Source organism: Pezoporus flaviventris, unplaced genomic scaffold (genome assembly GCF_033815535.1).
Source record: "Pezoporus flaviventris isolate CSIRO_AGI_PZ_B2104156 unplaced genomic scaffold, CSIRO_AGI_Pfla_v1 ptg000007l, whole genome shotgun sequence".
In the NCBI taxonomy this organism is placed as follows: domain Eukaryota; kingdom Metazoa; phylum Chordata; class Aves; order Psittaciformes; family Psittacidae; genus Pezoporus; species Pezoporus flaviventris.
In genome coordinates this window covers 58592040-58618511 of record NW_026892555.1, presented here as the reverse complement: position 1 = coordinate 58618511, position 26472 = coordinate 58592040, and the positions used below count along the sequence as shown (strand labels likewise).

The following is a 26472-nucleotide window of genomic DNA, read 5'->3' as shown; positions in this document are numbered from 1 at the left end:
AGGGGGGGGGGGGGGAGAGGAAATGAGCTAACAGCTGCTTGGTTCTGAGTTACTGGCTGGACTTAAACCACAACAGAAAGTTATTCCCACAAGCTCCCTCTGTCCTGAGAAATCCACTCCATGGACTGATGGCCTCTCTGAAAAGAATATGCAGATTTAGCACTCAGTGACAGCTAGCAATTACTGTGTATAAATTGATTAAATCTTAAGAAGTAATTCCTAGCAACCAGTTGTGGCTAAGCCCTCTGGATCATTTTTCCCTATTCTTCTGCCATGAACTTAAAATGTTATTTCTTGGGCTGGTCTAGTAGTCATTTATAACAAACCAATGAGACAAATCCGAAGCCTTACTAGTACTGTGCTAAATTGCATGACTAAGCTATGCTTTTTGTTTAACATCATTCAGGAAAAGCTCCATAGCACTTTTATGTTGTACATCAGTCTTCCTAGTCAAGTTCAGAGACCATTAGTCAATCACAGAAAGCCACTGGGATATTATCTTGGGGAGATGCATTGACTGATAGTCAGTCCTGGCATTGTCAGCTGCACTGTTGCAACAAGTCTGCATTGCTCATTCAAGTCTTGTTTCACACAGTCCCAGGCATCTAGTAGATAAAGGCATATGCAGTCCCTGAAATATTGTCGTAAGATCATTTTTCCCTGTGTTTCCCCACACAGGGTACTGCATAAGGATAATATGATGTCTAATTGGAGCACTCAGCCACTAGAAATACATAACAGAGTAGAAATGATCCACCAAATAATCCCACACATATCATCAAGCCTGAGAATGACACTGTTGCCCGCCCATTCTTACTCTCCTTTCCCACAAGAACTGCAACAATTTCACATGAAAGAACTCAAAGGTGGTAAGTGCAAAAGCAGATGTGAATATGACTTTTGCTATTTCACCTTGAAGTTCTACCTGCTATTAGATGAGCAAGAAGTCATAAGAAGACAAATAAGCCAAAAAGTTTTGTACTCTGGAGAATTTTGAGAAATACTGTTTTTGAGGAAGTACCTCCATAAGGAGATTTTTGTCTTGCCTTTGCTGATCTGACTCACAATAAAGTACACTAAAGCTACTATTTGTCTTAGGAATAACGTCTCTAAATGGATTCTGCAGCATTGCAATCATATGCAGTGCTGCATATGATTATATGAACTATAATCATATTTAGAAAAATACAACCAACCTGCTCTAGTTATTTTAACCAGATTCCTTATATTGAAATAACACAAACTGCTGTGCAGAAGTTTGATTTCCAAATTAGTTTGTTTTGTTTTAGTTTTTTCTTTTGTCACATTTACTAACCTCAGTTAAACTCACAAAGTATCTTTATAGTGTAATTAATATATTAGATTGGTTTGCAAACTGCACAGCTATAGTGACCTCATTAATATGAGATACACTGCAACTAGACAGTAGCTAGACAGTAGCAGAGCAGTAGCTAGGCATTTGTATACCAGAAGTTAATTCTTGTTTCTTCAACATATATTTGGAAATGAAAAGGCGGTATCACCAGAAAATGAAAATCTATGTCTTTGCATAACTTCTTGCTAAGACAAATTGAACCGAGCAGACAAAAAGTGCCTGAGTGAACTCTATTGTAACAGACACGTGATTGAAGAGGTCGCACCTAGCTTTCTCTTTTCATGAACACAAAGGCAGGCTTTGACATTTTAGCCTGCTTGCCTCTCTTGTCTACTCTGTAAACTGTCTAGAATAGGGTCTGTCTCCAGTTTAAACTTTGTATGGGTGGGAACCATGTTATAAAGAAAGAACTCACAAGAGCATAGGTCTCAAACAGTGTTTGGATTATCTGATATATGTACCAAAATCCCAGAAGTGGAAGTTTCAGAAAGACTACAGAGCTGAAAACATTCATCAGGACAAATTTCATTTTCAGCTAACAAGACAATAATTTGTACATTTTTGCACATCTATTTCACTTAGTATTGTTTATGCTAAGTACATTTCCATTACTCTGTCCAGCAGAAAAGCTAAGCCCCCTTTGTCCAGCTCACAGGAGATGTTTACTTATAGAAATGTTTTTCTATTTTAAAATTGTTCTAGTGATTCTTTGAGCAGATTTGTAAGCTTTTAAATTTTTTTGGTCATCATCTTCCAGTATTTTTGCTGTATCATCAAATACTAGGAAGCAACCACATAAAATACTGTAGAATAATCTTGCTGTTCTGTATTGAGTTTGGCAAGCTCCGCTTTTGCAGAGAATTATATTTCACTCCTCAAGATGGCAAAGCTAGTTTAAGCTCCCAGAAATCATTGTAAAAGAACTTGACTTCAAAAACTTGAAAATAAGTAACTGGCGGCTTGCTGAACAGTGCAATTCTCTTTTCCATGAGCATTTGCATGTAAAATCAGGTCTGTAAAAGAGCCATATGCATTTGTTAAAATCTCTTAAATATTGACAGGTAGAAGTTGAATGCCTATTTCTAGTCTGTTAGAGACTAGAAAATGAAAAGACATAGCTACATCTATCTCTTCAATGAGTAAAAATAGTCAATTTCCATAGTTATCATTAGGAAATGTTTTCTACGTATTGTGTCTATTTTGTGTATATAACTATTGAAAAAAGGGAGGTTTTATTTTTATTCACAAACAGAAAAAGTCCTTTTACGTTTCAGACATCAACCCTTTGTGGTGTATAGTTTGATCAAATAATTCCTTCATTTCTCATTTATAGAAGAAAGAAAAATGCCACAAAAGTTAATCACAGTCAGATTTCGTACCTTCACCAGGATTCTGTGGCACACATTTCCTGCATCTTAACTTCTGACCATACAGTAATTGCTTGTATTCTTTGCTGTATCTACTGTACTTCAGTAATTGTGTGTATAATTGTGTGCAATGAAGTATATTCTAGCCAAGCTATGCTATGGAACATACCAGCTCAATATTCCTTTATAAAAAAAGAAATATTGAAAATTCTGTAGACCTCAATAATTTGACTTCCAAGAGTGAGATATCTGTTATTTCTATCAGGACAAGCAACAGGTTTGATGTTGACACTATGAGAAAGTGTCCAAATGAACTTTGGATGAAAAGATAAAGAAACTGATGAATAAAATGTGAGAGGTTTACTCACAAATTTGTGCTTCTGTAAGAAAGAAAATACTGTAATTTTTTTCGTGTTACTTAAAATTGCTTTTAAAAGCCTCACAAATCTGTTTTTGAAGACAAGTTGAACAGTTTTGATAATGGATTTTTTATTCAAATTTAATGTTTTTAAATAAAGACATTGGAAGAGATTGGCTAGAGTTTTGGATTCGCCATCCCTGGAAGTGTTCAAGGACAAGGTGGACAGGGCCTTGAGCAACCTGGTCTAGTACAAAGTGTCCCTACTCATGGTAGGGGCTGGAAGTAGATGATCTTAGGATCCTTTCCAACTCTAGCCATTCTATGATTTGTCTAACCTCTGCTAATATCTGAGATTTGTCTTTTGGCTAGTTTTTTTTTTTCAATATTAATCCATTCCAGTGTTTATTTATTATAGAATCACAGGATCACAAAATGGCTGGAGTTAGAAGGCACCCCTGGAGTTCTTCTGTAAACCCCTCTTTTCAAGCAGGGTCTTAACAGAGCTCCTTGCCCAGGACCATGTCTAGACAGCTTTTGAATATCTCTGAGGATGGAGACTCCACAACCTCTCTGGCCAACCTGTGTCAGTGATCAGAAGATCTCACAGTGGAAAAGTGTTTCCTGATGTTCAGACAAAACCTTCTGTGTGCCCATTGCATGTTTTTCTGTCACTGGATACCACTGAAAAGAGCCTGGCTCCATGGTCTTTGCACCCTCCATTCTGGAATTTACACACTTTAGTAGGATTACCTCTGACCCTTCTCCAGGCTGAACAGTCCCAGCTCTCTCAGCCTTTCGTCAAATGAGAGTTGCTTCAGTCCCTTAATCAGCTTTATGATCCTTTGCTGGACTGTCTCCAGCAGCTTTTGTACTGGGAGCTCAGAACTGGACACAGCACTACCAGTGCTGAGTAGAGGGGAAGGATCACCTCCCTTAGCCTTTTGGCAGCACTCCTAATGCAGCCCAGGATAGTGGTGGCCTTATTTGCCCCAAGGCCACCACTATGGGTTCATGTTCCACTTGGTGTCTGTCAGGATTCCCAAGAGCTTTTTATGCAAAGCCGCTTTCTATCTGAATGGACCCAGCATATATTGGTATATGAGGTTGTTCTTCCCCAGGTGAAGGTATCTGTGCTTCTGCCTGTTGAACTTCATAAGGTCCGTCAGCCCATTACTCCAACCTGTGGATGGCAGCATGACCCTGCACTCCTCCCAGTTTTGTTATCAGCAAACTTGCTGAGGGTACACTCTGCCTTATCGCCTAGATCATTAATGAAGACGTCAAACAGGATTGGACCAAGTACTGACCCCTTGGGTACACTACTGATTGCTGGCCTCCAACTAGACTTTATGATGCTGATTCCCACCATCACGTGCCTGGTTGTTCAACTAGTTTCCAGTTCAGCCCACTGTCTGCTCATCCACAGTATTTTTTTTTACTGATAAAGGAAATTACAGATTAGCACCATTTTCTTCTTTATTTACTTTAAAGTTTCTCATTCTGCTTGTTTGCCAGTAAATCTAAATAACCTGGCACTGATTTTACACCTTATAAAAAGTTTCAAGTGTAGTTCAATGCTTCACAGAGGTTTTACAGAAAAGATTACAGTAACTAAACATTGCAGGAATCCATTATTTGTGGAATCAGTTGCAGTATATCACCAAAGGAGATTTCTGGATAACCTTTATTTTGTTGGCTTTGTTTGGTTTTTAAAAAAGACATCCAATGCTTCAGAAAGAGCCACAGATATTCTTTTGGATGCAAGATCTTCAATTTATATAACATTTACACATTTTCACATTTCTTATGAAAATTCATGTGTTTCTTTTTACATGTTTCCTCCATTAAGATCCCATAAAAAAATTCCGTATATTGCATTCCCCTCAAAGCTTATTGCCTCCCATTTTTCTTTTTTATTACAGGTGATTAATCTTATTTTTAAGGGAAAAAAAAATCTGTCTTGGGAGGTTTTCCTAATGGGAGCATGATTTTCATTAAGACTATCTGTCTGTTGGAAGATATAGCCAGTCACTGTTTAGATATCATTAAAAGGGTTCTGACTCAGCCAGACTAATAATAACAACTTGATTGAATTACATACAGAAGAGCTGCTAAAGTATAACCTGTTTAATGGTAGACTATTAAAAAAAAAACAACAAATCACCAACAACAAGCATTTGCTGGTTAAATATGCTTAAACATAATTAAACATGGTTTAATTTTCATCAACTCTGATACTGCTTTATTTACAGGTTCTTGTTTCATTATAAGAATTTTGGTATACTATCAATGCTTAATGAAGTGTATCGCCTCAGGTGTCATAGATTCTATTTCACTAACACTCTTGAGATGTTGAAAGGTTGCAAAAAGACTTTTTTTTTTAATCTGAGCAAGATCTACCATATTTCTAGAATTCTAACAGATTGCAGACTTTAGTGTTCATTGTTACCAATGTTACTGTGTTGTTAACAAATAAGAACTTACATTCAGAATTGTTTTATGGGTCAAATTTCCTGGTCTAGATTACATTTCAGCCTGGATTCTTGCTGCTTGCACTCCTTTATATGAAAACTTCTTCATATGGGAGAAATCCTGTCAATACCTTTTTCTTCTTTCTTCCTCTGTACTTTGCTAATGTTGGAGTGTTTTCAGTAAATCAGAGTGATCCTTGCAAATTTAGCAAAATGAAGAAATGTAATGGTTTGGATGGTAATTTGAACCAACAGTCAAAGTAGGTTTCCTTTTAGTATATTGCTTTCAGCACTATATATCAACATCTGAGGACATTAACTCAAATATCTCAGTACATGTAGTGTTGTTGGTTAGCATATCTATCTACTGATCCATAGAACTGCTTAACAATTAATGCTAATTACCTACTTAGTCATATTTTCAGTCCCTTAAGTTCATGAGTATTTACTCATGATTTATATTGTGCAACTGAAAAAGATAACTGGGAAAAACAAAAGCAGCCTGGTTATAGAACAACAGTTTAAAAAAGTGATCTTACAACTCTAGTTTTTGAAGTCAAGACATTCTGATTGTTCAGGTTAAAATGACTGATCTTGCTTATAGAGCACTAGACTTTTTTCAGGATATTGTTTGGTTATGATTCTTGCTGTCCTGACTTGACTAAGGCTAGAGGAACAGCAGTTTTGGTGGTGGGTTGGTTGTTTTTTTTTTTCACTTCATGTATTTCCTACTTCCAAACTTTTTCTTCATTGTTTTATTTATAGCTTTTTCTGCACTGACACAATTCTGAAACAGTAAGATCAGTTCCATGAATAGACTCATGGCCCAAACTGAACCCTAGCTTTCCTCTTGTGCAATTCTTTTGAGGCCTGGGCACTATGTATGTGGCTCAGGAGCAGCTTAATGCAGAGTGTTTGTATGAAAGTATTTATCACTGATTTCAGATGGCCAGATCCTATCAACTCTCCAGAAAAAAAAAAAAAAAAAAAGAATAAAGGCCAGTGGATTTTTTTTTTTTTTTGAGTCTGTGTTTGGTTGTTTGGTTTATTGTTGTGGTTTTTTTATTTTTTTTTTTTTTTAATTTTTGGTTTACTTGTTTATTTTCCTCTGTACAGAATATTAATTTTAGGTACAAAAGAAGCGTAAATGGTTAAAATCTCCCAGACAAGACTAGTGTACTCTGAAGAAGTCATTTTCTCTTGAAATACCTCAGCCTCTTTTACATTTCTGGGTTTGGATAGTATCTTCAAACTGGGACAAATTTTGTGAAATGATTTTTCAATGGATAATTGTCTATTGATGCATAGGTTTAAGATAAAACTCATTTTATCTATGTGTTATAACTGGCTATAAAAACATGATACAAAGAGTCTTAGACAGTAAATATGATCATATTTATCAGATTAAAAATACCGCATGTATTAGACTTCCTACCTTGCTAGCATATGAATTCCATGGCAAACCCTTGTGGTATCTATTCCGGGAAGACCAAATGGATGCTTCTGACAAAGAGTTTCCTTTTTGGCAGTAGGGATGGCAAAGTATACATAAACACAGAATGGAGTTCAGATTTCTGTAGCTAAGCTGAGTGTCATACTGCAAAATGTAAAATAGGCAAAAGGATTCTGAGTGGATCGGTAAATATATCCTCTTTCATTAGGCTGATGTATTAAAATATTGTGTGGTTAGCTGTGTGACGTTCTTGCTTTCTACTGTGAGCAGAAATATTTTTGAACTCTTCAGAGACAGAGAGGCAAAACCAGCATTTCATAACAGAAAAAAAAAACACAATCTTGGTCTAATAGTATCATTAATTTCTGCATTACTAATTAATGTGTTGCTATAGTTTTGAAACATTTCTTATTTCTGAGAAATATAAGCATAATTATATTATGAAGTGCATTGTCAAATTTTACCACATAGACATTATAGCCAAGATACTGAACGAAATTAATTTTCTCTTTCTCAATTTTTAAGATCCAGATTTTAAGGACCTTGGTGTTTTGAAACCGTTGCCAGGTTGGTATGTTGTTTTGTGTTTTTTTTAACTTGGAAGCCTTTGCACTCTTCTGTAGAAAATATTTTTGTTTGCTGTTCAGGCATCATTTTTTCTGGTATTTTGTTATTTAGTTTGTGAGTTTGAGATGGGAGGACCTGAAGGAATTGTGGAATCTGTGCAAATTGTCAAAGAAGGAAAAGCTTCTGAAACTGAAGCAGTAGACTGTAAATGGTTCATCCGAGCACCACCCCGATCCAAGGTCAGTCCTTTGTCCACTTGCTGTTTTGTGGTTTAATTTAAGAAATTGACTTTTCTAATATGTTGTGTGTTTCTTAGTACACTTAGATCTTGTTTAATAACTTTACTGCTTGAACTTATAAACTATTTTTTTCCTTTTGCTGTTCAAGGGTAGTTTGTCACTTTAGCAGAAATAACTTACTTTCTCTATAAATAATGATGCAGGCAGTGTTAGCAGACTTTTTGCTCCATAAGTAATTTTCTTCAATTAATCTTTATTTTTTCTCATATTTTAAAAGAATCAGTGTGTTTTTTTTAAGTGGGAGGTAATCTTGTCACTTAACTTTCAATATATTTCAAATAACTAATATTGAAACTACTAAGTGAACACTGCTGGCTACCTAAGATCATCATTGTTTCTCATCTGGGAACCTTGAAAACAGAGCCAAAGTAAATTCACCTTCTTCTGTATGAGAACTTTAGTTGTTCTGGTTCAGAGCCACAGACAAAAGAAGATAATATCCTCATTTCTCTTCCACCACAGTCAGCAAGCTGTGCCTTTGTGACAAGCAAGAAAGGGCTGCAATGAATTTCACAATTATTTTCTTGGATTCTGAATTCCTCTCTTACCCATGGTTTATCAGTTGTTATATGGATTAATTGTTGCTGGCTATGCTACCATTTCTCCTTTCTTTGCAATTGGAACAGCTTTGTGCCTCTCATCTATTTTCATTCACAATGTTAAGGGCAACTTCACATTGTATTTTTTCAAGCCGTGTTTTATGGACAGAAAAGGTTTTACAAGGTAGAATTTACATATCTACTAATATCTGCTATCTTTAAACAGATAAGGGTTATTTTAGTATAATCTCAGAATGGATTGTACTGAATATATCTGTTTCAGCATTTGGTATCGAAAGAGCAGAGAAAGGATTTGCAGAAGAGACAAAGTTATGAATGTCAGCATTTTTCTATAGTGAAAGTTGAGGAATTGGGTAGTTGGCTCATAAAGACTACAGATAAATCATTTCCAGAATATACTTAAATTTTTATTTTTTCTATCTTTTGGATAAATTCAGTATTCATAGAGGTTTTTAATTAAGTAGATGAGGTTCCCACTTTGCTACAGTAAGTAGCTACAGTCTAATGACAGGCCTGACCAATTATTATTGCATATGTTACATATTTAGGTATTAGTAGAAAGAAAACAGGTAAACACCAAATTAGAGTTGTGTGTATTTATTAGAACCAGCACAATTAAATAAGCTAATAAAATTTTCCTGTAGTCTTAATTCCAGTTTATGTTTGTTTGGTCAGATGTCATTGTGATATTCTTATTTGATCTAACATTAACATTCCATATGATTCAGAGCCTTCTAGAAATCCCGTATTTGCGTATCTGCAAGTGGAACACTTCAGTCCTGATGTAAAAATACAAATTGTGTAGGTACATAACCATAAACTGTGTGACAGAAGAATGCCCCCTTACCACTGTTAATAGAGGATTAAAGATTATTTAGTTTTTCATTAACTTCTGTACCTGTATTTAGTTGCGTTGCACTTCAAAAAGTGTGTACCAGTAGAAGATCAACTGGAAGGGAGAGTGATGAGTGCGTTCTAGAAAACCTGAGGAAACACTGAGAGTTATTTAAGGTCATCTAGAAGGTTTTGTGAATAAAAAGCTTTAACGACAAGGAAGGAATACTCTGATGTCCATGTCTGTGTGATAAGTCATGGCCCTGCACTCTAAAAGATTCAGGTTAGATACTAGGGAAGAAAATTTCTAACATCAGGGAGAGGATTATAAATGACTGGTTAAGGAAGTTTGTTTAGCCAGCATTGCAAGTGCAGATTAGGTGACAGTCTATGAAAAATGAGAGAAACATTACTAATCCTGCCTTTAGGAAGGAGCTCGTGCTGGGTCATCTCTTGATGAATCTTGCTGCTCCCTTCTTACAGAATTCTCCTGGTAGAGAGATAGGGCAGTATAAAAGCACATAAATCAGTGTTTCCAAGCATTTGGAGTTGAAAGCTTTTTCAGCAAGCTAGGAAAAAAAAAACAATGGTTTTCAAGCCTAGATTCCTATCAAAGGGGTAAGTCCAATTTAGGACTTAAACTTTCTTGGTGTGATTTTCACATACACACACAGATCTCTACACACATGCACACATGCATATGGTTATGGTATCATCATACTGGGACAGGTTGAGCAATTTTTAGACATCATGGAATAAAATAGTGGATAAAATAAAAAAAAAACAAGCTTGTATGCAGTAAGATTTATTAGTAGATTGGTCAATTGAACTGGATTGTATTGTCCATATTTTACAGTCAACTTCCTTTGTGCTTATCTGACCTTGAACTAATGACATATTCAGTGCAGTAATTTTGTGACATCATTCTAACTTATGGTAGTTTGCATCTATGAAAACAGTCTTTTCTGCTAATAACAATAAGAACTCAGGAAAGGTCTTCAAATCCACATGTTCCTGTACTCTGGGCTGCACAGTCTGTTACTGGGAATTATGCCTAAAAGGCCAGAGTTTCTCAGATATAGTTTGTGTTGGATCTTTGCATCTTGAGTTTCTTAATTAAACTGTGCCAGAATGTGGGCTGCTTGCAATTTCATTTGGCTTAAACTCATCCAATCTAAACTGCAGAAGTAAGTTCTTTCCTTGCTTTCCAATTCTAGATTCAAGCCAAGTCTGAGCAAAATATATGAGCAATGAGATCAGTCAGGGAGTATGAACTTGAGTTCTCTGAGCCTGAGCTTCAAACTGACAGTCTGAGTGTAACATTGTTGCTATCCTCAGCAAGCTGGAATAGGACAGAGAATAGCAAATTTCTTGCACACGCTTAAAACAGAGCCACCGCTGATTACCTTATAGCACAAAGAATAAAATACCGAATATGTGTGCAGAACTGAAACTTTCTTAAAGTGCACAAGACAGCAGAAGGCGGTATAAACATTACTTCAGTCTATACAAAGACCTGGAGCCTTATATTTGACAGTGACTTGTTGCAAAGTGCATGTTTCTTGTAATCACTTGAAGTCAGTTCCTGCTGAGTAAGGTAGCTGTGAATCTGGAGTTTAGAAATCCTGGAGGTTCTGCACTTTGTCTAGAAGCTGACTTCTATCACTAGTCAGAGCAAAAATGGAAAATGAAAGAGGGAGGTGCTGACTGACTATGCCAACCCACCCAGAATGGTAAAGAGCTGGAGAAACCTCCTCATCCCAAAATTCTTCTGTCTAGAACAAAGCCCAAAGGAGGAAGTGGATAAGCTTATTGTACTAGTTTTTGAAAAACTTCAGACATATCATTGGCTACAGCAGTGGATAAGCAAAGAATCTCTATTTATGAATAGAAAATAAGAAAATGAAAAGAATGATAGTATATTTCTCACTTTCTGTTAAGGGTGCAATGTTGGAGGAGAATATCAATGACAACTGTTTTTCTATATTGGATGTGTCAGCAGTTTTACAAGCACCCCCCAGAAGACAGAACTCAAGTTTCTGCTCAGGTAGCACTCCCTTTTGTGGGCAGCTTTCCCAGCAAGGTACCATGGTGTCTTGCTTGTTCCTTAAGAGATTCTTTAGGGGGGGAAAAAACATTCAGCACAATTGGACAGTAATAGTAATAAAACATTCACAAAGATGAAGTCCTGATGCTGGGAAAAAAAAACAGTAAGCAGTGCTTATAATCAGAACCTCTGGGCAGCTTGGGCAAGGGCATCCTAACTACGGACAGACAAATATGAATTTGAATCCGGTCCAGTTGAAGTCATCTATTCAAAAGGAATGAACAAATAGTGACCTCTGTATGTACACCACGAGAAATAAAATTAATGGAAGCGAGTTAGGAAAAGTGATGCCTAATTCTCCTGCCCCACCTAAGCATGCTACTAGGCAAACAAAATATCTTTACGAATTGTAGGATGCAAGACTTAACAAAAAGCTCAAGCAACTGAAAGGATTAACTAATGAGTATCTTGTTTTGACAAATCACTGCAGTACCCTGCAGTGGGAGGGGGATGCACAGCACAGGGGAGGGGGCAAGGGTGAGGGTGGCCACAGGGGCAGGACATGACCAACAGGAAGAACCAGGTGGGCCTGGCCATGGCAGCTAAGTTGTGGTGGTGGCTGGGTTTGCGCATGGCCCCAGCTCAAGCCAGGCAGCAGCTTAACAATGCACAAGGCTGGGATAGTGAGAAGTGAGGCCAAGTGTGGGACAAAAGTCCCAAGTGGTACTAAGACACTTGCATATTTACAAAAAGTAGGTATTACTACCTGGTAGAGGCTCTAAATGACCTGTTACTGTTTTCACAGTGGACCTTGTATCCAGGTGCTTGATGAAATAGACATTACTTTTGTTCCAGGTGCCTGATTTAAGATTGAATATATAGTCTGGAGAGGCTGGGTTGTTGCACATGCATTTCTTAGGCAATTAAGAGGCAACATGAAGTAAAGCAAATTGCAAATCTACAGGTCTATATGAACCAATCTGACTAAACCAAAACGTTTTCTGTTCTCAAATGTGAAGTAGAAACTTGTGCTATTGGGTGAGACCTGAAAGAAAGACAGTTTAAGCTTCCAGCACTGGCAGGCTAACTTATCCCTGATTTTTGGAGGTTTCTTTATCAGGTGTAGAAGAAGAGCTTTAAGTAATACACTAAAATTTAATGGAAGTCGTTTGAGTGATGATTCATGAAATATTGCAGAAACACAGAATATAGGGGATGAAAACCCTAATATCCATTGACACTTTTACAGGCCTCAGATGAGCTCTATCTCTGAAGAAAGTCTGAAGCTTGCTAACATATGATAAGCAAATGATATTATGAATGAAGAAAACCCAATACATTTATACTGCAACTGTGGAACAAGGTGAACAAATGATGTTTAAAGAAGTAGAAAATACTGTTTACCTGTGTTAAATTATTAAAAATACTTCTTTGAAACAGTTTTTGTTAGACGAAGATGCAAGACAAGTGCATGTGTAGAATCACGTTTGTAGAATGTCTTCTAGCAGGCATGGTATACACAAGCCAGAGTAGCACTGACAAAACCCATTTTGAGTTAGCATGATGAATATTTCATTCAAGTATAGAAAAATAACCAACCTAAGCAACCTCAAACCAAATAATTGTTAGGAAATGTGATAAAAAAGCTACTGATTAATAAAACATCTGCCAAAGAGGACAGCAGAATCAGGATGTGCTCTACAGTTTTCAGTGTTAAAAAGCAGAACAGCACCAAGGAGCTGTAAAGGTTGTCACTTGCAGGCATTCTGCCCCTGTATGAGAGAAAAATGACAGAATAAATGGCAGTTACTGGGGGCTCATAAAAGTCTGAAGAAGCAAATAGGACAAAACAAAGAAATCCAAAGAGCTTCATTTGTCCAGGAAAACAGTATTTTGATGTCTGATCCTAGCTGTGAATCACAGGGTGTTAGAAGTACCGTATAAGGTTGTCACCTTTGATGGACAGTATTCTCCAAGCCCCAGCTGAGAGGAAAATATGAGGTATGGAGTTATCTGTTTGCACAGTATGGTTCCAGACTAGTAACAGCAGGTCCCAAAATGTCAAAAAAAAAAAACCCTCACACCCAAACAGAAAACCAAACAGAACATGTCCTGTTAATACTTTCAGGCTGAAGTAAAGTGGATTAAAAAAAAAAAAAACCACCAAAAAAAAACCCCACAACAACAACAACAACAAACAAGAAAAAAAACAAACCAACAAAACAAACAAAAAAACAACAAAAAACCAAAAAAACCAAAACTCCAGGATCCAAACAATAGGTCAGGCTATTTTAGAAGACAAATCCAAACATTGTTAGTAATATGTATTTTAGCTTGATATGTTTCTAGCCTTCTTGCCTTATGTTGTGGTTTAACCCTAGCTGGTAACTAAGCACCACACAGCTGCTTGCTCATTCTTCCCCAGTGGGATGGCGGATAGAAAACAGCTCAGGTTGGGTCACTCCTGCACTTACAGTTTCTTGTAAGGATTATCCTTCACTGTTTCATATAGTAATTCCTGTCACATGCAACTCAAATCATGGGTCATAACAATTTTAGAAGTATTTCCATTACAATCTCTATCTCAGTCCCATTGGGCCAGGTTGTAAGGAATGCAATGAGCTCCTCCTCTTGCCCTTCCACTGGCTTGCACTTAACCCACAGACTGTAGTTCTTCTAGGTGTACCTGTTCCAAGTATCCACAGTCTCTTCAGGGTGTAGCTGCTGTGCCATAGACTTATCCACAGCCACAGTCACTTCGAGGTACATCTGTTCCAGTGTGGCCTTCTTCATGCGCCACAGTGACTTCAGAGAGATACCTGCTCCAGCATGGCCTTAGGCACAGCCACACATCCTTCAGAAGTAAACCTGCTCCAACATGGCCTTACCCGTGGCTGCAGTCCCTTCTGGGGTGTACCTGCTTTCCTGTGGGCTTTTCTGTTGCCACATGCTTTGAGGTACTCCAGCATTACCTCTTGCACAACCACCAGTGCTTCAAGGTGTACCTGTGCCTGCATGGACCTCACAGCCACAAATGCTTTGAGGTATAACTTCTCCGCTGTGGATTTATTCTTGGGCCACAATCTCTTCAGAGGTATACCTCCTTTGGCACGGACATAACCAGATGCATAGACACTTTGAGATGTACCTGCCTTGGCATGGTCTTATCCACAGCCACAGAGACACCTCAAGGTGTCCTGCTCCTGCATGGACTTATCCACAGGACACAGTCCCTTTGACTCGAGTTCCAGCCTGTCCAGCCAGCAGCACAGAAACAGCAGCCATGCCCTGGCCTCCTGCCATCCCAGGCGCAGGGCCATTGCTGTTACCAGAACGCTCCCAGGCACAGCAGTAAGGTGATCAGCAGTGCAGTGCTGCAGCGAGCAGCAAAAGTGAACAGCACCCAGTAGCGAGCACTAGACTTTAATATAACAGCTAGGCAAGCAAGCCCGTGGTGAGCAGAGGAGCCTGCCAATTAATAGGTGAATGGCAATAACAGTTCACAAATTTGATCTAAGACATTCCAATCAAACCTGTTGTTATCTCAAACCCTTTGAGCCCATGTTGGGCATGAAATAGGACTGTTGTGGTTTAACCCCAGCTCGCAACTAAGCACCACACAGCGGATCTCCCACTCCTGCCTCCAGTGGGATGGGGCAGTGGACTGGAAGAGTGAAAAAGAGAAAACTTGTGGGTTGAGATAAAGACAGTTTAATAGGCAAAGCAAAAGCCATGCACACAAGCAAAGCAAGAAATTAATTGCTTCCCATGGGCAGGCAGGTGTTCAGGCATCTCCAGGAAAGCCAGGAAAACAGGAGTCCCTCATGTGTACTTGGAAAGACAAAAAAACATCACTCCAAATGTCCACCCTTTCCTCCTCCTTACCCCAGCTTTATATGTTGAGCATGATGTCATATGGTATGGGATATCCCTTCGGTTAGTTAGGGTCAGCTGTTCCAGTTGTGTCCCCTCCCAGCCTCTTGTGCGCACCCAACCTACTTGCTGGTGAGGTCATGTGAGGAGCAGAAAAGGCCTTGGCTCTGTGTAATCAGTGCTCAGCAACAATGAAAACGTCCCTGAATATCAACACTGTTTCCAGTATGAATCCAAAACGTAGCCCCATACTAGCTACTATGAAGAAATCTAACTCTACCACAGCCATGTGTCTAATCACATAGACCTGAACAAGGCGCAGAATAAAGCAGGCACTGCGACTGATCACTGCAATGTGGAAAGATGGGCTATTTAACCCGGTCCTGTGCTTACAAAAGCATTGACTGTAACTAGAAGCTGAATATGTAAAATCTGGATGTTAGTCCCTGACGAAGAGGAGGTTTTTGACTTACACCTAAATTACTTTTGGCAGGTGAATGATGGCTTTTTGTTTGGTTTGAAGAGACTGAATGTCTGTGCATATATAGTAAGTTTGATAAGCTGGGATATGGTTTGAAGCTTTTTCCTGACTGGCCTGATCAATCATGTTGTCAGCCCTAAACTTAAGTGATTGATTAAAAAGTAGAACTCATCAAAAGTTCACTATGAAGAGATTATAATCTGACCATTTTACTGAGGTGATATATTATCTATAGTTTAAAATAATTATTTTTTTTTATGTATGCAGTCAGAGATCTGTTTTCAAATTTAATTAAAAAAATAGTAAAACTTATCCATCACTTCCAATCACTTTTAGTATTATGTTGACAATACAGCCTTAAAGGTGACAAGACAGTTATTTGAAATGTTTGACAGTGTATAAATAGATTTTCCACAGTTGCAGTGTGGCTTTCTGAGTTTTGTTGCTAATGGCATTGGTATTTGCAGCCACATCTCAAAACTCAGTAAAAGCTAATACTTGTGCACTAGCAGCCTGTTCTTCTAAGTAATGTGGAGCTGATGATTTCAGGGAAGTATCTTATTAAAACTTGACACAGAAATGTGAAAGAAGAAGATTTGACAGTTATGCTGCTTCTTTCAAATAAGACGTCTTCAACAGGAATGCCCCAATTGTGTTAATATAGTGTGTCGGTATCGACAGAAATGTTCATTCCAAAAGTTCTTATTGGCATCACTGAAGAAAAGAAATGCTTAATGAAGGCAGATGGTGGCATTTGAGGTTTTGATCTTTTTGTTTTTAATTTGTTTTTTGAGGGGGATAAAATTTTCTTATCCATTGTCCTGCTGGTAGAAATAATAACTAAGATCTCAGTAAATTAGATAACCTGAAATATTAATGATAATTTTCTCTCACTTTCTGCTTAATTTCTTTTAGTGAGATCCACATACCAGTGAAAGTAATGAGAATATTGCCACTGATTTCAAAAAACTATGTGCATGAACATTTTGCTTTAGATAACAGTATATCATATCATTAGGTTTATTCTTTCCCTGGGGAACTCTATTATTCATTTTCTTCTGCCAGTGTGGGTCTTACAGCCGGTGACAGGAACAATGGCAAAAATACAGTAATAAATCCATAAAAATTGGCAGAGGTGTGCAGATGCAATTAAATTATTCCGGCTCTTTAAAATAGAATCTGATCCAATATCAGGTTGTCAGTTTGTGTAATCAGTTTCCAAGTTTTTTTTTTAAATGCCTGCAGTCTTAATCCATAGGTCCCATCCAAATAAGTAGATAGAAAGATACCCACAGATTTTAGTGTGCCTTGTATCAAGTCCTCATTACTTTATATAAAGTTCTGGGAATAGTCATCTCCAAAGGAGATGGTGAGAATAAAATTCCAACTCACTTCAGAATATCAGGAATTTATTTTCTCTATTTTATGAAACTTTATACCATTGGAGAAGGTTCCATCTTTCTTCTAAAGGACAGACATAAATTTCTAAGTCAAATTTTTCTTTCCAGTGGTTCCGGTATCTACCAGGTCTATATGTGTTACGATCTTAGCTGAATTTATCACATACAGGACGAGCTTGCATGACTGACAGCAGAACTAAGGCTTGGGAAGAAGTAAAAATTATGGCTTCTTCACTAAAAGACTCAAAGAGAAATGCTAAGTTATTGTTCTCCTGATTCCTTCTCAGCACTTATAACTGCTACTCTGAGAAATATTTTACTATTTTATAAGGCTAGTCTGCCACCAGAAAGTAGAGAATGTCAAATGATAAGTCCATAGATATAAGACTTTGGCTGTACTGTTCTATGAACGATCTGTTTGAAGAGATCAGAAATAATTGATGAATGCTGGAAATTGCTGTGAGAGCTGGTATTTTATAACCACTGTAAGGATTAGCACACATTTCCTATAAGAATAAAACCAGACATAAATTACATCGCAATATTGAAATGGGATAACCTATGCAAGATATATGTTTGCTCATACATACACACATACATACGTACATATAAATGTATATACATATATACAAAGCAGCAGGGTAGAAATAGATAACAAGTGAGCAAGCGTAAGAGGTTTTTGCACCATTAGGTAAAGTATAATTTTACTGTTGTTCTGCAGTTGGACTAACTGCAGTTGGAGTAGGTAAAGGCTTTCCTTAAAAGTGAAATGTGATATATGTACATTACATTATATCTCTACAGTATATCTTATCTTTATATGGCATATTGTAAGGTATAGATGGCATACACATCATAGGCATATATAGCATAAAAATAATGGTGCATGAATATAATATGCTGGAAGCCATCTGTGTTTCTCTGTGAGACATTTATATGACATGCCTTGCTTCCTGGAAAGCAGTCATTTTGCATATTTGTATTGCACTACCTGTGACAAAGCTGGCTAGCACTCAAGTACCCATCAGAGGCAGGCTGCTTCTGTTAGCAGAGGAAAGGAAGCAAGGTGCACATTTAACTTCTCATTCTAAGTGAAACTTTATGCAGAGATGGACTGTGGACTACCTCAGCAGCTTCACAAGAGAGTTTGTGTACCAGACTTTCACAACACCTGTTATGGTCTTGTTTGAGCAGGAGCAAATGGTCTCTAGGACACAGAAGCAGCTCTCTGGTGTGTTCTAGCTATGGCCAGTTTTTTGGTGTGGATGTCACAGCTCTGTCTTTTCCCATACCTCCCACCATCACATATAATCTTGCTCTGGCGGGACAACAGAGACCCTGCACCAGGTGGACCCCAGGAGCCACTAATGAAAGAGGATCTTATCAAGCTATGAGAGTGAAGAGTAAGAGCCCAGTTCTTCGTGGCTGTGTTTGAGTCAATGACTGGTCCAAAAATCTTCTCTGCAATTCTCTCACTGGACTTTTGCTGGTTATTTTTGCTTGGCTCCAGTTAATTTCTGCACATTTTCATATACTTCCTATCAGAGGTGTAATGATTTTTAGGAAGCAGCTGGCAGCGAAGGTCAGCCATATGCCTGGTGGCCATGGAAGTGGCTGATGATATGTAAGCAGAAAAGAGGAGGAAACACACTGAAGATGAGATGTACTTGAGGGGCTAAAGTAGTCAGATATCAGTAAGACAGAAATGCTCTAAATAGCTGGAGAACACCAAGAGCAAGGATTTGGAGCATGAGGAGTCATGAAGGGTCAGGTGCCTAAGCAGCTGGGGAAAGGAGGAAGAGGCTAAAGAATGAAAGACTTTTAAAAGGATGTAACCAATGCAGAGGAACTTCAGAAATTCATTTTCTGCACTGAACAAATCTTCAGAATTCAAAACAAATTTTTAAGTATGACTCTTCCAAGGAAGTCTGTGGCCTGTTTTAACAGGAATGTAAACTTCACGTTCCCCAGTAGGAGAGGAAATGGCAGGACATTTCAATACAACACACATAAAAAGTAGTGGCTAGTGTGAGAAAATTTCAGCAATTCTGGGTGACCAAACTAATATTTTTTCATTCCACTTACAGGGGTGCAGCAACCAGTAAATGAAATTAAAAACACTATGAAAAGTATTCATTGATATAAGATACTGCCATCTGAATTGTGTTTTGCTGTTAACTGTTCCATTTTGTAGAGATTAATACAGGCATCTTCCTTAATTTATAGTTTTTAAGAACCAGGATACATGGTGAAAGTAGAATTTACTTAACTGCAATTTAATTGAAATAGATTCTTCTGAGTTCTTCTGGAGGATGGGAATGCTGGAACATTGTAAAGATTACTGTAAGGAATAACATACCAGAAAAAGGTGAAACAAGCAAAATGAAACGTAGTATACAAAATTTCGTATGCTAGCAAAAATTTTTTTACAAATATTCTTTTGAGAGAGACCAATTGCAAAGCATAACAAGGAATGAAAATGTAACATAATATACTACCTGAAAAGGATCATTTAAATATCTGGGCTATTACTAAACAGTGGCAGACTGCTTAATAATACACGGTTCTCAAACCATAACAGACTTAATATATTATTGAGGTGAAGTGGTGAGCTCTGCTGCTACAAGGATATACTATGTTTATATACTTTATGCAAATCCAGAGAAGCTTTTTAAGCAATTGTTCTGTGCATGCAAAACAACTGCCTGAAGTTGGTAAGATTGTTTGTAAAGAAGTGTATCTGATGTCTAATACAGTGGAGTTTCTTTTTGGTTGTTTTTGCAAGTGAAGCTGGATGCTGTATATGCTTACTGGCTTTTTATGCTATTTGTGCCCTACTTTGCCTTTCACCTTTCTGTATCATTCTTCTGAAATTTCCTGGGTAGGCTTGGCAGTTTGATTATGTATCATGTGCCTTCTGAAAATATTACCCGTCCTCTCTGTTACTGGAATGTTCTATATTGCTTGTATTATTGCTTTTAAAATGAGTGGTTTTCCCTATTAAAGTCTGTATTGAGTTGAATATCAAATAATAGCATTTTCTCCTCAACTCTGCTTCTTTTAGGTTAAATTTAAAGAGTTCTTTGCAAAGGCCAATACATCTATTACTTTTATGAGAGAGCTTAGCTTGCATGCAAGAGACATTTCCAAAAAAAAACCCAAAACCCAAAAAGCTTTCTAGGTTTCTATCAGTTTCCACAAAATACGCCTGATTTCAACCCTGTTAAATTATGAAAATATGTACCATAAGGCTTTGTTTAGAAAAGCTGAGATGGTGGCCAGATTGCTGGAAGAAACATGAAAATATTAATGATCGAGTTCTGCCTGGCTCCCACATTCTCACTTCCTGAATCAGTGTAGCTGAGACATATCATAAGGATGACACATATTGACTGTGGGGAGGGAGCAGCAATTATTTGCCTTATTATATTCCATGTCAGGCATGTAATAGAGCAATACTGTGCCAGCCAGCGAAAGAAGAAATTTCTAGCTTATCTGTCCTTCAGCTTGAAGGACCATTGTGCATACTTCTCAGAGTCAGGTATATATATGGAAACTAGGACCTCACTGCAAAGAAGAACAAAAATATTGAGGTGTCCCTCTAGATTCTACTTTGAAGCAAGACAAAATGCCAAGAACTATAAACACCACTCAGTTTCCATACTAATGCCCTTGCAAGGAGGTGACTATGATTCACCATCTCCAGAAAAGTTACTGTGATGGTAGCTTTGTGTGGTCTTTCTCCCACAAGGTAAAACAAAGGTATTTTATTTTTTTTTTAGTCGTTCTCAAGTGTCTGTACATGTTGCTTTTTTTGTTTTTTTTATTTCATAGATCTATTTGCGATTCTTGGACTATGAAATGCAGAATTCCAACGAATGCAAAAGGAATTTTGTAGCTGTCTATGATGGAAGCAGCTCTGTGGAGGATTTGAAAGCAAAGTTTTGCAGCACTGTTGCTAATGATGTAATGCTGCGGACAGGTCTCGGTGTAATCCGCATGTGGGCAGACGAAGGCAGTCGAAGCAGCCGATTCCAGATGCTCTTCACATCCTTCCAAGAACGTAAGCTCCTAATCAATGCATCCACTTATCAGTTTGATAAATGATACAAGTCCCCAAAACTGTTGAAGTTTTCTTCATGCAGACTAGTCACTGAGGAATGTTTCCAAACAATCTATGCAAATATTCAGAACAGGTTTTATTCCAAGAATTTGTAGTATGTAATAATTTGTAACACAGCAGATAGAGCACTGGTTTCAGAGACAGAAAGAAAGGTGCAAGTAGTATGACCTGTCCAGTTGTATGACCACAAGTTTTATCTGATCCACAAGCTACTGGCTGCTATGTCTCAGTTTTCCCTTACACAACGTGGAAAATAATACAGTTCTGAAAGTTTTTATCAAGCCTGAACTTTTTCTGTGAATTTGATTTTTAGATCTCATTATGACAGGCATTTGAAAAATACTTTATGATTACTTTATCACAAGTGGTGGGTGTATATGTGCATGTTCCAAAATGCATATATAACAATAAATGTATGTGTATGATATCATTAAGCAGAGAATTTAATTAGTTTTTTGTGGTAATACCACTTTTCTAAAGTCTTACATGATGTTTTGGTTAACATTCTCTATGTGCCTTGCTTGCATTCATATGTTTATGATTTCTGGACTCAGCAAAACAGCCTTTGAAAGAAACAAAAGGTAGTTCTAGCTAGTTTAAAACAAACAAACAAACAAATCACAAAAACCCCTCAAGAAAACCCAATAATCCTATTCACTGAAAAAGATTGGCACAGGTTACCACCTGTGAAAAATTTCAATTTGTTTTCTTTTATGAACATAATGCATATCTGGTCCCTTGAGGAAGAAGTATACTCATTGATTTTCACATGCTGATTCATGTTCATTTTTAATGCATTTTTTGGCTTGTGCATCACGTGTCTGACACAAAGGTTTCTGTGTGGCTGTCAGTGATTGGAATGAAGCACAACCCTACCAAGCACATTCTTCATCTGTATTCTGTGTGTGTATACCCTGCAATAAGGCAATGAGACTGGTGAGAACAGCCTCTGTAATTCCTTAATTATGGCTCTGATTAGAAATTTCTGACAGTCTACATGCCTGAAACTGCATACGCCACTGTACTTTCACAGTGCAGCTTTAGGGTGGATTACATTTTTCTTGTCTGTAAATCAGTCCAGGGTCTAAAAGATACTGAGAACCCTCAGCTGAGATGGTACTGCCTTTTTCTCATATCTGCAACTGGAGATGTCTTGAATATTCAAGATCTGATTCATTTTTTCACAAGGCATCCTGATCTGTTACCTTAGAAACAACTGCATAGACACTGGAGGTTCACAGCATTTAAAGAACTGGGGAGTGAAACTCTGTGATGACTAACTTGAAATGAAGGTTTGAATAAGTGTGTGTTTTCATATTCTAAATGAAAGTAAGGATTTTTTTTTTTTTTTGGTCTTATAATATTCCCAATATGTTTACGTGAGCCACTTCATTCTTGTAAACAGACTGCAGTTAGAATAAACTAACTTCATGGTATTCTTACTGGGAAGTTTAAAATATTAACATGATGTTTTTTTCTGTAAATTTATTCTGATCAGTCACTGCACACTAAAAGCTGAAAAATTTATTAAGAGTTAAAATGTGCTCTGAGATACATATATGTAGCCTACTCATAAATAGTAGAAGAAACTGCATCTGTGGTTTTAATGCTGGAAGCTGACTTTAATGATTTAAAGGTGATGCAGATGGTGCTTTCTGTGCCATGTCAGTTGTCTGTAAGTGCTGCCCTATGCTGCAGACTGGTGCTGGCTGTCAGGAGTCAGAGCAGATGCTGGTATATGTGCTGCAAAGCACATCTTGTAGCATGTAAACTGTGATGCCTTTCAGCAGTGTGTGGGAATAATTAGATCATCTGCATGGAAGAGAAGGAATGTCAGACCTCATTCAGGGAGATGCACATCAGGGAACAGACACCTGTGTTTCTACTCAGGGCCAAAGAAGGAAGAAGAAAAGCTATTTTGTTCACCTAGAGATGAGAAAGAAAAAAGAAAAAAAAGGAAGATGACATTTATGTTGTGGTTGTGTGCATGGGAAAGAGTGACAAAGTAAATTCCTGTATTTCCTGTTGCTGTGGGACTGAGGTGTTAGGATCTGTAGCTCCCCAAGTCCCTCTCCTTAGTGTGGAGACTGAGCTCCCTTACACAAGGCACTGTGCACTGGCATTTTCTTGGGGACTTGACAGCTATGTAGAAAAGAGTTCTCTTATATGATTATTTTCATAGAGTTTGATTTGTGTATTCCAGTTACATTTGAAATAAATATGTGAGGTTGGGGAGAGAGGCATCTAAAATGTAGTCTTACAAGTTTCCAAATCTCTAGCAGAGCAGCAATGCAATAAATTTCCTTTTTCTGAAGGAAAAGCATATAATGCAGGAAGTTAAATTTTCTATTCCAGAAAATCAGTAATGATTCTTACATGATCAAAATAGTAGTAGATCTCTAAGTAATGCTTAATAACCTTAATAAAAACTTAATAATTCTTAATAGCTGATAATTTAAAGTGATGATCTGATAATTTGCAATCAGTATTATGAGATATTCCAACTATCATTTTGGGGTTTGTCTGCTGGTGCCTTTACCTTTATAGTCTTTAACATATCTTCTAAAGCATACATATCTAATTTTTTTTTGCGTGTGTATGGTAGTTACGTCTACAATAGATTTTAAATTTCCAAGAAATTAGTTTAAGAATCAGAAAAAGGAAAACAAGAAATCTGGTATCATCAAAAGGTGTCTCTTCATCTGGTAAGAAGACTTGAAAAATGTGGCTTTGTTTTTTCATCCACCAACTAACTGTTCGTTTCATTTTCCATGACTATGAGAGTAATCACCAGCCTGATTAATGACAGACATTCTACACCTACAGCTTCTTCAAGGAGCTGCTGCTGAGCAGACACACCTACACTTTAACCTAAAAGCAGATTTGTAGAACCAGGGCATATGGGATAAGAGAAAATCCCTCTGTATGCACAGCAGGCAAGATGTTCATTCTCTTGCTTCTCACTGCTATTTGGTTGCACTGCTTCCTCCTCTGTCCATAGCCCTGTATCACAAATCCCAGATGAGAAAAATGTCATTCCTTCTTCTATTTTGTTTCCCCTTTGAGCTCTAAGCCTGCTTGTAAAGCCCTGTCACATGTGGCTTTCCTAACTGAGCACAAGTTCTGTCGTTTCAGTTTTCTTTTTATTAACAAAACCGATATTTGGATAGAAACCTAGGGCCATGTTTGGAAGAGCAGTGAACAGTCTTACTGAGAAACAGTGCTTAAATCCTTGTTTACAGCCATAATCCTTGAAGATGATCATCCCAGCATGGTCAGTTCTCTAATGGGGAAAAGGCACTGCAGGTATGCAGTATTAATGACTGTGTTTATTGTGGTAATGCAAAAGAAACTACTGAAATAGGTAACAGCAAAGTGATAAGTGCAACACAAGTGGAGAGATGGTTTCCCTTTGCTCTCCTTTTAGGAATGTAAATAGATTGCAGTTTTGGTGGTTTTGCTCCCCACACTAATACATAAAAAAGAAACGATCAGGATTGCCACCTTAGTGGTGCGGACTCACCTGTGATTTTCTCCTCTGTGCTGTTTGCAGCTCATTCTAGTGAATATCTATCTCTTCACTTGCTAAGCATCTCAATAGCTCTCTGACCCTGAACAAAATAACTGTTTGTATAAACTGAACACAGACTGGAGCTCTGAGCATATGCTCCTGAGCTGCCATTCTTTGTTTGCTTTGTATCTCAAAAAAAAAAAACAATCATGAAATCACATAGAAGTGTTTTTTAAAGACTAGATTATCAATGTGTATCTGGCATTGACTATCCATAAAAGTTACATTTATCTTGAACAGAGCTGCCTGATGGTGACTGTGAAGAAAAGTTCAATATTAAGCACATTTCAAGTGTCTAATGGCTATATTTTAATATGTTGGTTTTTGGTTTGTTTTTTTTTTTTCATTAGTGGCAAATGAAAATAGAAGTAATTTTACTTTAGGTAATATACTTGTGGTGTATAGTACTAAAACCATTTTGATAATTTAATAATTTTCACAAAGTAAGTGAAACAGTCTCTCAGCCTGAGTGATGGACTGCTCTTTGGAGAGGCAAAAGAAAACTTCTGTTCAAGGGTGATTCAAGAAACATCTGAAGAATTTGTCTTTCTCTCATTAAAGAAAGAAAGCTCTATATTTCAGCAATGAAGAGTGCAAAAATCCAAATTACCTCTACCTAAAGAATTCATGTGCAGAGCATAATGCAGTGAGCAATCCTGACTACGTGAAGAGTAGGTGTGAAATGTCTGAGTTCAGTGTAAAATATTTCTCTAACCATTCTTCAGATTTCAGAAACTTCCCATTCACCCTCAGGAGAAAGCAAGACCTCTCAAAAATGTTATGATAAGAAGGGAAAGGGGGCAGGGAAAGACAGAAGCCTAAAAATAGCAAGTAAGGTAGTGCATTCATTTAAGATTAGGAGTCCTGACTGAAATCCCTGTCTTGAAACAGACTCAAAGGGTAAATCCACACTGTTCAATGAACTATGACATAGACACCGAAGCCAGCTTGCTCAGGAAAGGAAAGGAGTTGCACTTAACTGCATGGTGCTGAGAAACAGTGTAAATACACTGAGAAAAGCACTCCACTCAAGTGGAACTGCCAGACTTCACATCAGGTCCATAACAAGTTAGCTTTTAGCTTCATCTTGTAAAAAATATTTTGACCTGGCTGTGTTCGCATTTATAAAGGTATAAAATTTGCCCCCAGAAATGATGCTCAACACACAGAGATAATGTGTTTTGTTATTAATGTCATAACATCAGAATAGTATAACACTCAGAATATATAATTGCTATAGTTCTTGATATAAATTGGCATTTTATTGTATAACTGTGCATGCATTACTTGTGAATATTTATTTTGTTGTTTCAGTGAAAGCAGTCTTTTTTTTTAAATATATAAAATATGACTGCTTTTATTCCATGTTACTTTGTAAAAATGACATATGGAAGAACTATTAATGCTCTTTATGCCTTAGGGCTACTCAGGATTCAAAGAACTTATCATCGTTTTACATTAATAAACTAAAAAGTGTAGATTATTGGCTCCATATGCATTCCCAAAACCTTCCAAAAGCAAGAAAATACAAACAACTCCATTGCCTCAATTTTTATGAATTTTGAAAGCAGTTACCTTCAAATACTGAGTTCAGGCTTTTTTTGAATACTGTGGTGGTAACCTTCTTGAAAGATAATCATTATAACAATCTCCTAACTTGTACTGGAAAAAAAATCTATTTACATGCCAG

General features: G+C 37.4%; 1 protein-coding gene across 5 annotated transcripts in view; it reads left to right on the top strand.

Annotated features, from left to right (window-relative positions):
* The window catches only part of NETO1 (neuropilin and tolloid like 1), a 65554-nt gene that overhangs the window by 27073 nt on the left and 12009 nt on the right, over positions 1-26472 (top strand). For 3 of the 5 annotated variants that reach the window (XM_061448897.1, XM_061448896.1, XM_061448895.1), the window contains exons 5-7: positions 7553-7594; positions 7706-7833; positions 20923-21151. In XM_061448897.1, coding sequence (XP_061304881.1) covers positions 7553-7594; positions 7706-7833; positions 20923-21151 — 399 coding nt within the window. Of the gene's footprint in view, positions 1-7552; positions 7595-7705; positions 7834-19314; positions 19457-20922; positions 21152-26472 lie in introns of those variants that run through there. The other 2 variants (XR_009742604.1, XM_061448899.1) reach the window with 2 other exon arrangements.